This window comes from Uloborus diversus, chromosome 1 (genome assembly GCF_026930045.1).
Source record: "Uloborus diversus isolate 005 chromosome 1, Udiv.v.3.1, whole genome shotgun sequence".
NCBI classification, from domain to species: domain Eukaryota; kingdom Metazoa; phylum Arthropoda; class Arachnida; order Araneae; family Uloboridae; genus Uloborus; species Uloborus diversus.
This window is the reverse complement of record NC_072731.1, coordinates 133848523-133866527: the sequence shown is the minus strand read 5'-3', so window position 1 is coordinate 133866527 and position 18005 is coordinate 133848523. Positions and strand designations below refer to the sequence as shown.

At 31.6% G+C, this 18005-nt stretch overlaps 1 protein-coding gene across 1 annotated transcript in view; it reads left to right on the top strand.

Annotated features, from left to right (window-relative positions):
• LOC129232224 (patronin-like) overlaps positions 1-18005 on the top strand; it is a 158596-nt gene that overhangs the window by 138227 nt on the left and 2364 nt on the right. The window contains exons 13-17 of the mRNA XM_054866442.1: positions 3573-3700; positions 4196-4381; positions 6852-6973; positions 15929-16275; positions 16480-16643. Coding sequence (XP_054722417.1) covers positions 3573-3700; positions 4196-4381; positions 6852-6973; positions 15929-16275; positions 16480-16643 — 947 coding nt within the window. The remainder of the gene's footprint in view (positions 1-3572; positions 3701-4195; positions 4382-6851; positions 6974-15928; positions 16276-16479; positions 16644-18005) is intronic.

The following is an 18005-nucleotide window of genomic DNA, read 5'->3' as shown; positions in this document are numbered from 1 at the left end:
GTGGACCTTTGTTCCTGGATTCCCTCCCCCCCCCCCCCCCAGGCTTCTTTGAAAAATTCCTGTTTGCTGTGTAATCCGCTGAGTGCTGTAGTTGGAAAAAATATTTGGGTGAACTCGTCAAAAGAACAAGTGGTTTGAAACAATTTATCTTTGGGTGTAAGATTGGTTAAAGAAGGAAAATTTATTTTCTCAATTGGAAACATTTCACTTTAGCTCTAGCTCCAGAAACAGATTTTTCGGTATCACTTTGTAGTAGCAATTCACAAACTCCATCTGCATTATTTTTCTCTTTATATTAAAAAAGGTAAGGTCAAAGAAAATTTTGAAAGGAAGTCTGTGGTGGGCCTGCATCTAGGAGACCCCATAGCACCTACAGCCTTGAAATTTTGTACAAAATTACTTCAAGCCCTGGTTGTTTGCACTTAGGGTTTTGTTTTTTTTTTAAATGCGAATTAGTTTTTTGGTAATCAACTTTTTAAGCTCAAATTTTGCATAAATTGCCTATTATTGCCTATTAAAATGATGAAAAGTTACTTGCACATATCAATATTATATGTGGTTGGAAAGGGTAGAATTTTCCGCTTCTACTCAATTTGTTTCAATGCAATAACTGAAATACGGCAGGAGCTATTTGCGTTTTAGCTCAAACTTTTTTTAGGCTTCTCTAAAATTTAGCACTACTTTCTTCATTAAATCTATCAGTAAAAAGTGAAAGAATTGTCCCGCAGTTTTCTTTTTGACACCACTGGAAAGAGCAGCTTTTTTAACTCCAGATCTAACTCGACCATTAGATCTGGCCGGTTTATATATGTACATATATAAACCAACCCGATTATATATATGTACATATTTAGAAGAATGCATTTTTCTATTAATTTAACCCTATATTTGGCAGTTTTTTCTCTGTAAGTACTATGTAAAAATTATCATTTGGCTTAAGATTGGTTAAAAAAGAGTAATTCATTTGAGACTATTGGAAAGATCTAACATTTCAGTAGCAGAATTTTCTGTATCACTGTATAGCAGCAATTCACTAGCCAAATTTATCTGCAACTCTCAGCAATGTGGAGGCTAGCTTACTCACTTTTAAAAGTACAAACGGCGCAAAGTGGATGGGGCATTGTGAAATAGTTTGTTTCAATTACTTACTCAATCACTTATTACAAATCACTTGCGTTTTTATTTATGAATTAAATTATTTACATTCTTTCAATTAGTAATTCACTTATTTATTCATTCATTCACTTATTTTCTTATTCATTCATTCTTTTACTCGCTCATTTTTTTTCCTTCATATATTAATTAATTTATTGATTTAATTATTCGTTTATTGCTTCATTATCTTTTCCTTTAAACATTCAACCTTTTATTTACTGATTCTTTTGATTAAAAATAAGTTTTATTATTGAACAGAAAATATTTCATTAGAAAAGTATTTTACTTTTCACTTTGCCCCATGAAAAAACAAGTGAAATTTTTTTACTTCTTTTTTTTTGAAGACTCAAATTTACTGCCAAAAGTAAAAAGTACGGTTTCCACACAAATTTTATCATAAAATACAATGTTCTTTCTTAATGTACTGTAATTTTCAAAACAAATTTCCGATTTGTTCATTATGAAAAAAAATTTAGTCATTTTAACCATTTCACTTTGCCCCACATTCCCCTACTAATGTTTTAAAATTGAAACATCAGTAAATTCAAGCTACTGTGAGAAAACAGAAACAGAATAGAGCAGAAATCAACATAAAGTTGAACAACTTACATGCAGTTTAACCTTTCTTTTACTATTATTATACCGTAAATATCGATTATCTTTGGAATAGGGTGTCACAGTAACTGGGTATCCTCGAATTTCGCAGATAATCTACAAAATAGGTAAAAGACGTTGTAAGTGTATGCAATAACTTCGAAAAAAAAATCAATAACACTTACCTACATTTAAAGTTTAGCTGAAAGTATTAATTGTGTGTAAAAAATATATGCAAAAGCTAAAAAAGGATTGCTCGTTATTGCAAATGGATTACACATATACACGAGCAAATTGTACAAATAGACTAACTGAAACAGATCCAGCTAGGTTACACCAAAAACATATAGGGGAGGATAATTTTTCCAAACAAAACTTGTCTAGTCATTTGTTTAACCCTGCAGATATAAAAATTAGGTTTCAGCTAGTAGTGTAGATTTAAAAATCAGTAAGTAGTGCAGATATAACTAGTATGTTGTGGCCATCATGAAACTTTCTTCTATATCTTTCTTATGAACTCTGATCCATCCCCATGCTTGACAAGGAAGCAATATTTCCAACAAAAACAAAATTACACACTCAAAAACTTGATGACCACCCCAATGTCCAAGTTATTGCAAAAGCAAAGCAAAGAGCGAAAATTGAATGTTATTTTAAAAGCCTTGCATAAATTAATTACAAATATTTTATTTGTTAACAAACATAAGATGGCAATAGTTAAAATTTTTAAATAATTGAGATAATATTTCTGATCATTTCCCAACAATTAAAATCACACAAAATATGCAGACGACAGTCTATTACGATTTATCTTTCTTATTGCTGCATTAATAAAGTTTTATTCCCACAAAAAAAAAAAAAAAGCCCCTCTTGGAGCGATTGGCCCCAAAATTGAACCAACACCTGTTTACACATGGGTTCACATTTCTTCCAAATCTCATCCAGAACGTAGCATCACTTCTTGAGATATGGCGCTCGCAATGAAATAGAACCAACGTTCAATTGCGCCACTCCCTTTTCAGCTATTGGCTCCAAAATAGAATAAGCTCTTATACCCGCTAAGGAGTACTTGTCGATAAATTTTTGTTTGCTTCTGTTCATTATTTCTTGAGATATAGCAGTCACAATTGACGACAAAAAACATTCTATAGCTCATCCCCCGTTTGAGCTATTGACACCAAAATTGAATCAGCACCTATACATTTAAGGGGCAACATACAGACCAAATTTTGTTTGATTCCGCTAGTTACTTTTTGGGGAATAGCAGGCATTTAACTCAAGAAACGTCCCATTGCTCCACCCTCCTTGGAGGAATTCACGCCAAAAACCCATGGGCACAAGTTCACATAGGGGCAAATATTTGTATCAAATTTTGTTTGATTTCATGCGGTAGTTTTTGCTTAAACATCCAATACTTTCTTCTATATATTAGATATAGAAGAAAGTAAAAAAAAGGGGTTGCAGTGACTTAGAAAGGTTTGATATTAGTGCAAGAAAAGGGGAAGAAACAAAAAGGAATGTCTTAAAATATTTTTTCACTTATTAAGTTAGAATGGGTATATTTATCTAGATTCAGTTGATCATCATTATTTATTTATTTATTTATTTTGAAAAAGTGAAAGGCTGCAGATGGTTTGCCATTTATCTGAAGCTATATCTGCTTGAACCTCACTCCCTCTGAAAGAGAAGTGCCTCCTATACAAATTTTCAAATAATGAATCACTCCCAATTATGCAGTTGGTTTTTTACTTGTAAACGTTTTAGGAAATAGACATATTGATTGTTTTATCATCAAAATCTTGAATTGGAAATTTGTATTTTAGGACAAAGAGCTTGAAATGACTAGAAGAAAAGAAATGATAATGATGATGTCCTTACGTAGAAGAGCGGAGCAGGAAAAGAAAAAGAATGAACAACAGCAAGAATATTTAAAAAAGAGAGATGAGGAAAGGTATTGTTGAGTCTTGAAACATTGAAAATATTTGAATTTGTTAAATTATTTGAGGTAGCTTTAAAAGCTGGCAAGCACACTCAGTTTAAAATGTTTTGTTAAGAGGGGTTTTGCTCACTTTCCTATCTGAACTGTTTTGACCATATGTAACCTTCTAGGGTGATTTTAGGCAGTGCTATAGTTGCAACTTTCGAGCACTTGAAACCCTGAAAGGGACAATTGTCTGGATTTTGACTTTTTCTATATACAGTAAAACCCCTTCTAATGGACACCCGTCTTGTGCAGACAATTTTTAATTCCTCCATTCCAAGGCAAATGACATTATTAAACCCCTATCCTCTCTATTGCAAACAAAAAAAGTTGTCCCGTTAGTATTTGCATTAGAGGACTTTTACTGTAAATGAATGCATTCATAAGAGTTCAGTTGTATGTTGTATGTATAAAATATATGATAATATTTTTTATTTTCAATAATATAATTTTAACAAAATGTAGGTTAAAACGAGAACAGCAAGAGAAGAAGAAAGAGGAAGAGAAACTAAGAAGGCAATTAATTTTGGAACAATATCGTCAACGAAAAGCTCAAGAAGAGGAAGATGCTACTTCAGGAGGCCATACGCGGGGCAGAGAAGAAACAACTGCTGCTAGTAGGGGTGCCACAATGACAAGGTCTAAGTCAAGGTAAGGGCCGATTTCTATTAGTGTATATTTAGGCAGGAGCTCAGTTAGCTGCCTAATCTTCACATTTAAAATATAGTTAGTCTACCCACAGATGATATGGAATTGGAAAACATCCAGTTAAGACAAGTCTATCTGAATAAGGGGTAAAAGTAAAAATTTGATGTGCATACTCCATTAATTTCAATGTCACACTGCTTAATTTAGAGGCTAACACTCATCTGCAACAGCTGGCATACCTGAAAACTAATAAAGAGGTTCATTTCTACCTCTAAACCCAATGTTTGCCTTTCCATCTCGTCGGTCATTAGACTAATTTTGTAGCTTTTTTTCACATTTAAATGCATAAGCAAATCCACTCACAGTGAATGTGTACTCTACATGTTCAGTTTCTTTTATAAAAACACTTTTGAAACATATTTTCTTTCCTTGTTTTCACCTCCACATCTCTACATTGTATAAAAGGAAGTCTCCAAAGAGCATCTGTGTGTTTGAACGCCCAAAACTCTAGAACTACCTGGCTGATTTCACTGAAAATTTCTGTTTCTTTTAGCTCCAGAAAGGTTTAGAGACCAGTTTGAAAAATGTTGGATGAGTGTTTTTTTTTTTTTTTTTGTTTTTTTTTAAATTTAAGACTCATTTTTTGCCTTTATTTTTCCTAAATTTGCTTACAAATTTTATCTTTTATGTTCAGTTTCTTCATTTTAACAGAAATGATTTATATTTTAATGATCGCTGTCACTGTTTTGAACTTCAAAGTGCTCATGTTTCTTCATAGATAAAATTTTTAATGTTAATTGAGATATTAGTGAATATTCTACTGGAAATATTTCAATGATCACCCTCCACTCTAACTCAATATTAGTAGCACTGTAGAAAAGTGATTCAAATTCATTTTTAGAGAACACTTGAAGCTATATAGTGGTCTCTTCTTTTCACTATTATGTACAAATTTTTGTTGGAATTTCAAAAGAAATGCCTGTTTGTATAACAGGGTTCGTACGGGTCATGGAAATCCTGGAAAGTCATGGAAAAAAATAAGCAAATTTCAGACCTGAAAAAGTTATGGAAAATTAAAATTTCCCTTCAAAGTCATGGAAATTTATTTGAAGTTATGGAAAAATGTCCTGGGCAAAAATAAAGTAACAGTTAGCTAAAAGAGCATTAAAAATCTTGAGTGATGTAACAGTGCATAAAAGCTATTAAAACTGAAAAATTGAATAATCTCAAAAACAAAACTGAAATTTGAAATCTCACAGCGTCAACTTCTGTAGCAGCCGCCCGTCTTATTTTGCAACGTGATTTTACTGCTTGGACATCACTCATTTTGAATTTACCATTATTTTCAACACTTCTTTTATTTTATATTCTGTAGTAGCGAACTTTTACATTCTACATTTTGCCACGCTTACTCAAAAGCAATTCAATTGCATCTGAGTTTGTTTCCAGCTCTCTTAAAAATTTTATTATTAAATTTACCAGAGTTTATATCTTAGTTTGTTGAAGGTTTTAGAAAACAAAAATCTTTAGTCAGATGATAGAATAGAGAATGAGAGGAATTCTATTCTCTAAAACAGCAGTGCCCAACATATGGCCCACAAAATTAATCCATGTGACCCACTGCTACATTCAATATCAGGAGTCAAGAACTATGTTCTGGAATTACTGAACCTATATATATATGCACTTGAAAATGTGCAAATTAGTGAACAAATACATTTGAATTAGAAGATTTATTCACTACTAATTTTTTTTTTTTTTTTTACTTTAAAGAACCAAAATACTGTCAAGTTATTAGGATGATTAAAGGAACTGTTGACACTAAAAGGCATTTTTTGAAGCAACTTTATTGAAACTTAGTAATGACTCATCCAACCTTTGTCTTATTCATTATCATTCTGCCTGTTTATAGAAAAATTATTAAACATTTAAGCATCATTCCATTCCATTCACTGTATTTTCACTTTACTTAGATTTATATAATGAAGACAAAGAAGAATAGTTTAGTTTCTTAGGTGAACACTGTTTTTTTTTTTTTTTTAATCACAAGTAAGTGCTTCAATGAGGTAGTGGCATTCATGTAGAAGTTTTGCTAATGCTCATTTCCAAAAATTGGCTGGTTTGATATAAAATCGTACTGTTTTCTTTATACAACAAGGTCGTGAAAATTTTTATGAGGAAAAGGAATGGAAAAATCGTGGAATTTTTCTATCCAAATAGAGTATGAACCCTGGTATAATTTTACAAGTAGCAAGCGTTTCAAATCATAAAAACCCATGCTCTTGAATGAAATCTCTCTTTTAAAAAATATCATGAATGCAATTAAAAACTCAAAGTAAAACTTATTTTAAGATGATTTTTTGCTTGTCCTAATAATATTTCCCAAGACTAGATATATATTAAGTGTGAAACAATTTTATTGCCAATATTCATTATAAATTTTGAATTACTGATTCTGTAATTCTCACTGAAGGTCAGCATCAGTCACACGACCTAGGCAGAGGAGTGGGCAGTCCAACAGCCGAAGCCAGACCCTATCATCTCCCTCTTCTTTGGATTCTCCTGTTAATAGGGGTTCGCAGTTTAATTTATCTGGTAAGATATAGCAATTTTTCTTTCCTATTATGTTCAATCAAGTAAATCATGCATTCAGTAATCTTTTCATTATACATGTATATGTCAAGGAGGATAGAAGAAAGGGGAGGGAGACTACGAAAGCTGCAAACTTGCGGCACGCACTTGACGCCATGGACAGAGGCGGGTAAGGGGAGGGGAAAAGCATTGGTATCCAATGTGGAACACTAGGGAAAACGTTTATAAAGAGAAAGAAATGTGTCGCACTTTCATAATTTTTATTTTCAGAGCGCAAAATATGCTTTACTTATCACATACAACAATGTAAAAACTATATTTAAGGTGGGCAAGGGTTCTTATTTTTATTTGTTTTTGTTGCTAGTGAATGCATTTTTGGAATGTAGAGTCATTTCTCCTCATTACCACTGATTTCAGAAGCTTAAATGCACTTAATGAAAAAGTATGTCTAATAAATGTTTAGTAAGAATTAGGCAGAATCTTTAAATAGTGTATAAACATGTAACATATAAATTATACTTTAAAATGATGATTCATTTGATCTTAAATTTTGAACATTGTTTGAAAGAACTACAGAATGCACAAAATACAGAAAATATTTTTATTATGCACAATAAATTTTGATATATTGAAAGTAAAACAAATGTAGAACAAAAACTTTGATTTCTCAAAAAATACTCTTAAAAAAAGACAAGAATTTAAATAATTTTTCTATTGCATTTCCTTCGTAAAGAGCTCCCTTCAAAAAGTTTTGTTAAGAAAAATCTGCCTATTAGTTCACGATTTATATGTTGCTCAAGCCATTTGTGTAAATGAGAAATTGTTACGATATATGTTCTCTTTATTTCTGGGATTTTAAAGTTTGACTTTTAAGCTGTAATATATTCGAATGTAATGAATCATTGTGTATCATAATATTAAGTAGCAACTTTATTAAGTTTATCTGTATTCAAAAAACCAGGATTTGTAAATCACAATTAAAAGCCAAAGTTTAAAATTCCGGAAATAAAGCGCAAATGTATTGCGTAAAACATCACACCACTGCAAATGGATTTGAACATTGAGCCATATGCCTTTTTTGATAGGATTGGTTGTTCTGTCAGCAAAAGGTTATTTTTGCTAGAAAAAGTGGCAAAAACCTACAAAAACTAAAAAATTGCCAGTTATAAAAAATTTCAAAAGAACAATATAATTTTGTATGTAATTTAATTGAAACTTGAATCAAATTAGACAATTGAGACTTAACTAGGTTTTTCATTAATATAAGTTTATATTTAAAGCAATTTAAAGTAATGTTAGGGGAAATAGGTACTGTTTTAAAACTTGACTATCATAAAGCAATGTTAAAAATAGTCCTGCTTTACAAAATTCAATTGAATTTAAATGTGCTTGAACTATTTCATGAGTAATTTTCAATAACAAATATATTATTTAGTATTATTAGAGTTATACATTTTTTCATATTTATGTTTCACTCTTGATACAATCATGGTTTACTTCTTTTTTTTTTCTCTCATGGCATTGCGAAATTTGCACTACTTATCCGCCAAAAATGAACTAAAAGATAAGAATTTCTCATTTAATAGTTTGGGACAGTTTAATAGTTTAAACCAAAGTCAGTGAGTTATTTTATTATTATTTACTCTCTCCTTCCTTTCGTTCTGCATTCAAAGTATTAATTAGAAAAGCATTTTACTGAAACAGTACAAACTTAAGATGTGGATTACTGTTTCACTGATGTAATATAATATTTTAGGCATAAAACATGAAAATTATTAAAATACAGTTAATATTACTATAATATTAAACTAATAACATCCAATCCCCATAAATAAAGCACATCTGCAGGGCTCTCAAATGGTCCGCTTTTCCTGCCAAAGTCCGTTTTTTTAGGTAAAGTCCGCTTTAGACCACTTTTTAACATTTTGGTTTAATTAGTCCGCTTTTATGTTGTTTTTACTTAAAAATTAGATGTTAAAAGCTCTCACATTACTTTAAAAGATTCTCTGTGCTGATGTCTGTTGCGCCCAAACACGCAGTCACAGCGCATTTTTCTATTGCACCTGACTTTCCTGTATTATTTCTCGCTTCAAATTGATGTCAATACTCTTCTTTCATCAACCACTGCAGCATAGAAATCTAGCAAAGAGGTTCGAGAGAGGAGTTATGATGTCAGATCAAAGCAGATTACTACCGATATTGCTCCAGGGTTCGTACGCCCTTGAAAAACCTTGGAAAAGTGCTTGAAATAAAAATTTAATTTTGAAGTACTTGGAAGGGGGGGGGGGGAGACCTTGACAGTTTTTAAACGTTGAAAAAAATGAGGAAGTTTTTTTGTGATTGAAATCGGTCGTAAATAATTAAATTGTGCTCTTTTTTTTTCCCAAGAATATTTCATCGTTGCAATTTTCTGAATGAGTGTTCGGTATGCAGCATTACGAAAAATTGCTTCCTGCGTTTGCGAGTTCAATCTTTTTGCATCTTGTAAATATTTTGATATTTTTGGTAATCTGAAGTTATTTTAGCATACGCCACCATAGATTAGGTAATTTTTTGTTTAATTTCTTTAAAATCTCCTTGGATGAAGGGCTCTTCTAATTTCCTGTGTAGTGAATCCATTAGCTGGAAATGCTTGTTCAAGGTGTGCTCCTCCTTAAAATGTGAGGCTTCGTAGATTCTTTCCGCTCGGTGAGTAAGGGTTGGATCCAATAAGGAACCTGGACCCACCAGCAGCTTGACTTAAATACCTGACAACTCGAGCAACCCATTAGTCACTTCAAATCCATCCACCAATGATGTCGGCCGCAGAGCTCGACGAAACGTATGGTGTTTCTTTGTCTTCATTTAGACCACAGCCAATAAGCCCGTAAATGTCCTCTCTTCGTATTGAAGCCGGCCGTGAAAACCTTAAGCAGTTTTTAGGTATGTACTGATTCATCGATCACTTAGCTGATTATTTATAATCAACCAGTTTTCACTAGTTAATTAGTAGAAAATTAAGATGGTCAGATACATGCTTGTTTGTCGCCACCTCCCCCCATACAAATGTTTGTGTAAATAATATAATTCAATGAAAAAAAGTTCAGTTCTACAGAAGGTGATAAAGGAAGTGTATCATTAAAAATCATTATGGTTAATTAACAAATTTCCGTCGCTTATTTAGCAGCAGGCAGCTAATTTGCCTTTTAATGCTTCCCTGGGTTTAACTATGAATGGTCCTCCCAAGGTCGTTCTTTTTATTCCTAACTGGTCCTCTTTCAGTGGCGTAGCTAGACCCGACTTTCGGGGGGGGGGGGTTACTTCTTTTATATATATATATATATATATATATATATATATATATATATATAAAAAATTTAGTATTAAAAAATAAGAGGGAGGGGAATCTTACATACTTTGGAATGGGGTGCCCCAATTCAGATACTTGTGTCAAACAAAACAAAAGCAAAGAATTTTTTTTTTTTTTAATGTTATGGAAAATTCAACTTTTTTTTCTTTTCCCTCCATTTTATTTAAAGTGAAATTTTCTAGCAACGTCTTGTCAAAAGCAGTCTATCCAAATCAGTGGGAAATCAATTATCTGATGAGCGTGTTCTGTTCATTTCAGTGTGACTGCTTAATTTAGAGGCTAACACACATCTACAAAATCTCGCATCCCTGAAAGCTAATGGGTACTTCCATTTCCGCCTGTAAACTGGAGGTTTGACTTTCAATATCATCGGTGGTCAGACTATAAAGACTATTTTTACCAACTTGGTTTGCACTAAAAGTATGAAATAAAATAAAAAAAGACTTCTTGGATTATAACCCGCAAAAAATGAAAATGCTTTTCATATCGTTATATTTATATGTTGCTTTTTATGTATTTACATTTATACTAATTCTAAAGCAGTTAAGAAAATTTAAATAAAAAAAGTTAGGGAAGAAATATAGGCGGTAGAAAGTTATTTGCTCAAATGCATACCATCTGTTCTCCTCACAAGTCTTTATTTTTAATTTTATTAGCTGCTTTAGAATTTACATAAATATCTATTTCAGAAAGCAACAGCAATTTTCGAGTATTATAAACAGAAGTCTTTTTTATTTTCTACTTTTTAATGCGAACCAAGCTAACAGAAATAATATAGATTCATTTTGTTTTTAAACATTTTATTCATGTAATGCTATGCAGTTTTTCTTTTGAATTAAGATAAAATTACCTTCAGAAGGATCCGATGGGACTAATGCTGCTTTGCAGACTGTACTTCGTTTTCTTCAGACGACGTTAACTTTCTCTTTTTAGAGCAATCCTTTTCGTCATTTTATTTTTTTTCTTTGGGTTTAAAAAAGCTTGTTATCGGTTTGCTCGCTTCATTATGCAACAACTTTCACTTAGAATGTACTATTTTAAACAGACTGCACGTTTACAAAAGAATACACTGTAAATACTGGCTGAAAAATCAATGTGATTGCAATGGATACTCTGGTTAGCAAATGTCGTTTTGACTATGACGTATGACACACACGAGACCAGACCAACAAAAACTCTATCGTCTCGAATTCCGGTTATGCTATCATTTTCGGATTCGAAGCCCAATGATCTTAAAGCAGCAAACAAAAACATTTTCTTCAACTCAGAAACAGAGCAATTGTCTTCAAGAGCTGAGGAGGCAGTGGAAAAGAGGGAGAAATGCGTTTCACGAATAGGCTTTCCAGGAAGATTAACCAAAGGACAGTCGTTTCGCGCACTTTCTTGGAAGAAGAGTAAAGGGGTGATATTCACAGGTTTGACATGCAAGATGAACATTTCAAGTTTATGGTTAAAGGTCATTCCAGTTAAAAGCCATTTCGCTCTGTTATCTGGATTAGTACTGTTCTTTGGTTGCTCTCTTTCTTAAAATTGTGACTCCTTAGAAACCCGAAATGATAGGAGTGAAAAGAAAGTATAAGTTTTTTTTTTCAAGTGATGAAAAAAGGAAAATCGTAGAATACCGGCCAAGTTAGATTTGCAGCAATTGCTTACCTCAAGAGGATAAATAATGAATCAAAAAAAAAAAAAAATTCCTGGACTAAAAAGCAATAAAAGACTTTTTCTTGAAAAAGATACGCTTAAAGTTTCTTTTACTGTCGAAATGATTTCTTAAACTCCCAATAAAGCACTTAATAATGTAATAATAGAATGAATACCTAACAAAACTAATAAAGAGGAATTTTAATCAAGAGCTCAATATTGTCTTTAGTATTGATTTCAAATTTTCACCATCAAATTTCAAATTTCCATAAAAAATTTCTTGCCCCCGTATCTCAAAACCTCTTTATCTCGATTTTTTCTTTAATGTGAAATTCGAAATATACAGATTCGACTGTATGCAATATTCCCACTGCGCGGCTCATAAAATTAAACATATTTAACAATTTGCAGAATGTATGACAAAGAAAGGCTGCATATACGTGGATTTAACAAATCAATCTCATTTCTAAAGTGAAGTGTCAACTTTCACTCAATTATCAAAAAAATGTCGCAGCAGAGAAAGGCGTCTTTATGCTTGAGGGTCACACATGGAGCAGATTTTCAATGGCATCGGGGGGGGGGGGAGCAAAGTGGATTTTTGACCTTTGTTAGTCAGAAAAAAATCGCTTGGAATTTTTCTTTTTCTTCTTTTTTTTTCTTTCTCTTCTCTCTTCTTTTTCTCTTTTTTTTTTGAGACTAACGTTTCGGGGGGGGGGGGGGGGTTGTCCCCAACCCCCCCCCCCTTAGATACGCCCCTGTCCTCTTTGGTCCCCTTTTTGATTGAAAATGGTCCTCTTTTACCCTTTTCTATGGCTAAAGTGTGGTAGGAGCCCTTCGTCTAGTTTTACCACTTTATAGAATATGGGCAAAAGTATTTTTGCTAGAAGTTTTACCTTTTTTTTCCTAGCTTAGGCAAAACTGTGCCAAACCTAATTTTTAATATATATATATATATATATATATATATATATATATATATATATATATATATATATATATATATATATATATATATATATATTATTATTATTATTATTATTATTATTAAAAGAATTAGAGTTATAAAAATGTTTACTACGTTATTTTGCAACATGTTGTATTGGAGATTTAAAATGATTGTTTTTATTACTAAATGCAAAATTTTGCAATTTATAAATAAATATAATTAATAATAATATTGATAGCTAAAATTATTTCTGTAGTTCTACAATTCAGAACTCAACACAACAACAGATGGATGCACCAATCCACCTCTAGTTTTGAAGGAAATTAAAGACTTTAAAAAATTGGAATCAGTGGTAATAACAGCATCAGCACGTAACAAGCACTTTAGTGTCGGCGACAGCTTTCTGCAAACAAACCCTGCAATATAATGCACTATGTGCTCAGCAAATGTAGTCAAAGATCCAGGATCAAAGATGTAATCATGATAAGAAATAATGAATAGAAAATATTCACCACTAAACACAGCATTACACTACAATTTCTGAGCAAATACCAATGTTAAAGCCCTTTAAAGCCGAATGTTTTTGGTCCTTTTTGCCACACCAGTTAGAGCGGGTTATGGTTTTGGCTACACGTTTCCCCACGTTGGGTGTCTTCCCTTCCTTCTATCCTCCTTGGTATATATTACCGTTAAAGTGTATGATCCAGATTTTTCATAGAATAAATAGGTATTTAATGAAATAATTTGACAAGTGCATTGAATTATATAATAGATGGAAAAAATCATATTTTACCTAGTTTCTCTATGAATCAACTAATTGTAGACTTTTAAAGTAAAAACTAAATAATTTCAAAGTTATTCAGGGTGGCGACAGGAACTGTGAAAAAAAGTTCCCTGACTTTTCCCTGATTTCCCTGATTAAGTTCACCAAATTGCCCTGATTTACGTTACCAATGATAATGGTTTTCTTTCTTTGCTCTACTTGAAATCCATTGTACGTTTGTATAAAATGCAGTATTTTAAACGTTTTAAGTTGTATAAAGTTGTTAAACTAAAGATATATTTTTAAAAGATGCTACTTTTTTTAATAAAATGTTTTAAAAAATCATATCAAGTCAATTTGGGGGGGGGGGGGACCTACAAAACAGTATACTAAATTTTTCAACATGGAAAGATTATAGAAAAATTTTAAAAAAACTTTATTTCCAGAAACCACTTAGCATAAGAACTTTAAGAAACTATTAAAATTACTCTTAAAAACATATGTGTATTTATGATAGAACTAAAAAGTAATTGAAATTATTTTGAACTAAGTTTTCACACAGTATAATAATTGTTGCAAGAATAACAAGTAATAGTGAAAAAATAGAAGTAATGTAGTTATTCTTATATAACTAATTGACATATTTATGCAAAACAGATGAAACCATTTGACATTCATTCATAGGGAGCTTTTCCCTAATCAAGAACATAGGTTTTAATGAATGAATACAGCATTTTAACAATTAAAAAAAATAAAGATATTTACACAAGTACACAAGTTAACTCTATTCAAATGATTTCAGTATGTAACGAAAAAAATCTTAGATTACTTTTGTAACAAACAACTGTGAAATGCAAGAAAAAAAGAAAAAAAAAAGCATAATTTTAAAATACATAAAAGAATACAACTTGGTTATAAAATTAAAGAATCACTGAGGTCAGAAGAAAAGAAAACCTATATAATCTGTGGTCACAACAAATAGTATAACGGCAAAAAACAAAGTTTTTTTTATTGAAAGTTCAATTTTAGCAATTAAATTAAAAACGAAAAGAAGTAATAACTTTTAAGCTTTTATAGTATTAATTCAAAAACCAAAGATTTCTTCTTGAAATCGTGATTACAGTATGATAATTACTTCGAGACAACGGAATAAAGGCAAAGGAGCTAAGGCATTAATGAAGGCTTCCTCTTTGCCTGTATGGTTGTTTATTTTACGTAGCATTGAAAGCGTAAAAGGAAATTTCAAGCTAGGTAAAATAAACAACACAACAGACACAGAAGCAATCTTAGGAAGTTCATCCTGTGGTTAAAAAGTAAGATTCAATACTTTGACATTGAGGAAAAAAGATGCACAAATATGCGGCAGTGTATAATCGCCGCATTAATCTCATTAATTTTACTTTTTTTAATTTTTTTTTTTTTTTTTTTGAACAGATAATTGGCGGAAAATGCGTAGGGAATTTGAGTACTTAATTTTGTAAAGAGAAAAAAAAAATTTTTTTCCTCATAAAATCAATTTTCCCTGATTTTTTGTTATTTTTTCAAAATTCCCTGATATTTCCCTGACTTTTCCCTGATTAATAAAGTTCCCTGACTTTTCCCTGATCTCCCTGATCTGTCGCCACCCTGTTATTTTATAAATTAATTGATTATTAGTAGCTAAAACCTCTCAAAAAATACGTTTTATCTTTTTGTGGATCATTAATTGATAAATAGTAAGGAAAAGCAAATGATATAATTTATTATTGCTAAAAAAAGTAACAAATACACTGTAGAAATTCCTGGTCTAAAAGCAAGTGTTCAAACGTGCACATGTACACATCATTGCAAAGCAGCTATAAGCAGTTCAAAACTGACTAATAGCAACTAGAACTACTTTAAAGAACGTTTGAGTGCTGTATTTCATACTTTAACGATCAAGTAATCATTATTCTATAAATACCTAGTTAAATTGCAGAATTTAAAACTTTTATATAATTTAACCGACTTGTCTAGTTGTTCTATGAAAAAACTCATTTTCCACTGTAACGGCTGGTACAATCAATAATTTACGGCACTCCTCGCTTCTCCATGTGGCACACCAAGGTACTGCTGCACCCACTTGCTCCTCCTTGCATTTGCACAAATTGTAGTTTTTATTTTAAAAGTTCTTCAGAAAACTATGTAATAGTTAAAATGATAGTAAAAAACTATGTGCATGTGTTGAGTTGTTTTTCACTTGAAAAATACAATTAGACTATTTTTATTCTATCTGATCAGGTGGTTATCCAGATGAAGTATCATCAGAACATGGATATGCACCATCTCCCTGTCGAACCCGCAACTACCCTCACTCCTCACCTATTTCGCCTACTTCGTATCCTTCTTCCCCAGGACCCTTGCTCTCTGGCATACTTGGTGGAAACAGTTTTCGAAATCGAAGTACTCCAAGTGATGGACTTTCAGATAGTAGCTCAACTGTCTCTTCTGCCTGGGCGTCAGAGTATTCTGGGCCTAAATTGTTTGTGAAACCTTCAGCCAAATCAAATCGAAATATTGTTACAAATGCAGTCAATACTGTTTTAGCTGGTGCTGTCAATTCAGAAACGAAGAAGAAAGTAGTGGAGGTAAGAAAAAAGTTTTCTTGAGATGATTTGTTTTAAGAAAAGTTATATGAAAAGAATTTTAAAATCAAACATATCTGTTTAAGGAGACGACTCCTGATGACAAAACCATTTTTTAAAAATATTTCTAAGTACACAGTTTTTCACAGCTTAAAAAAAATAAAGTTGTGATGGACCTATTCAATTTTTTTTTTTTTTCTTCCTTAGGAAATAGAACGTTCAGAAGGAAAGCATTTTCTAATCCTTTTTCGGGATGCTGGTTGCCAATTTCGTGCTCTTTATTCCTATAATCCTGAAACAGAAGAAGTGATCAAGCTGTATGGAATTGGTCCTAGAGTAATTACTGAGAAAATGTTCGACAGATTTTACAAGTAATTTAGACTTATTTTTTTGCCACAGCCTTTAAGTTGAGAAATTCATAATCATGATATAATTTTAAGCAAAAATGTGTGTTGTAAATAATTAAAATCAAAGGGATTTTAAGAGTACAGCTGTCATTATTCAGGGTTTGTAAAACAATTTTTGAATAACAGAGGAACAAAAGTAGGAATTGTTTAAGGAAAAAAGTAGGAAACACAACAGTAGGATAGGTTCAAAATCAAAACAAAACATATTTAGATGCAATAAGGTATGAAAAGTACTTGATTTGCTGGAACATTTAAGTTGTGGAATTGCTTTGAATGTAATGCATTTGTGCTCTGTTGGATTTAATTCTACATTTACTCATGTGATATTTGCAACTCCTTTAGCAGTTGATTTGTACCGAGTACCGCACCCCTGGAAAGTCATGTATTTCGATCATTATTATGGAAAACCATGACTTTCAGGAAAAAATGTTCCAAAATCATAGAAACGTGTTATTTTTAATGAGTATTAAGTTCTAAAACATACATTTAGCTGTTTTTTATGTTTAAGTTCCTACTTTTACTTATATTAAATCCGATTGCAACTGCTTTTATAAAACTTTATTTTTAACTCTTCTTCCATTTTATACGGTGTTGAAAGGTTGCACACTTATCATTTTGCAACGCCCACTTGAAAATTTTAATCCATTTGCATCCAAGTTATTTCAAGCTAATACCACTCATACAAATTGTCATTTTGTCATTAATTTTCACCAGTATTTATCTTAATTTTATGAAGATATTTTGAAATAAAATTGCTCAAAAAACTTAAGAATGTTCAGGCAATGGTATTTGAAAATCATAAGCTGCAATTATTGTTGTTTAGTAATAAAACTAGCACAGCTCGTTACATTTTGCTTTGAAAATTTTAGAAATATATATGCAAAGCGTTGCTCAAATGATTGCAATTCATTATTTTCTCAAAATACTAATTTAGACATTTTGGTCAAACATTTTGTGATCAAATATTTGGAAAAGTGCCACCTTTTGGGAGAAAAAAATCTGTGCTCCACTTTCAATTCTTTTCAACTTACCAAAAAAATTGAAAAATGTATTTAAAAGCTGATTATATATGTTTTACTTAAATAGCATTTTTTCTGTGTAAATCCAAGTAGTAGAGAAGCTCGGAACAGAAAAAGCTTGCTTATTTTGAACTCAAACATCACCCGAACTACACTTTGTATTTTGTTGAAATAACCCACTACAGGGACAGCAACAGAAGACAAGTTTTAGTCCTTGTCATAAAGGTTTCTTGATGAACAATACAAAGTTCTACTTAATTCTTCTTCCCAATAATTTTTTTAACAGTGTAACAAAACCTTATATGCT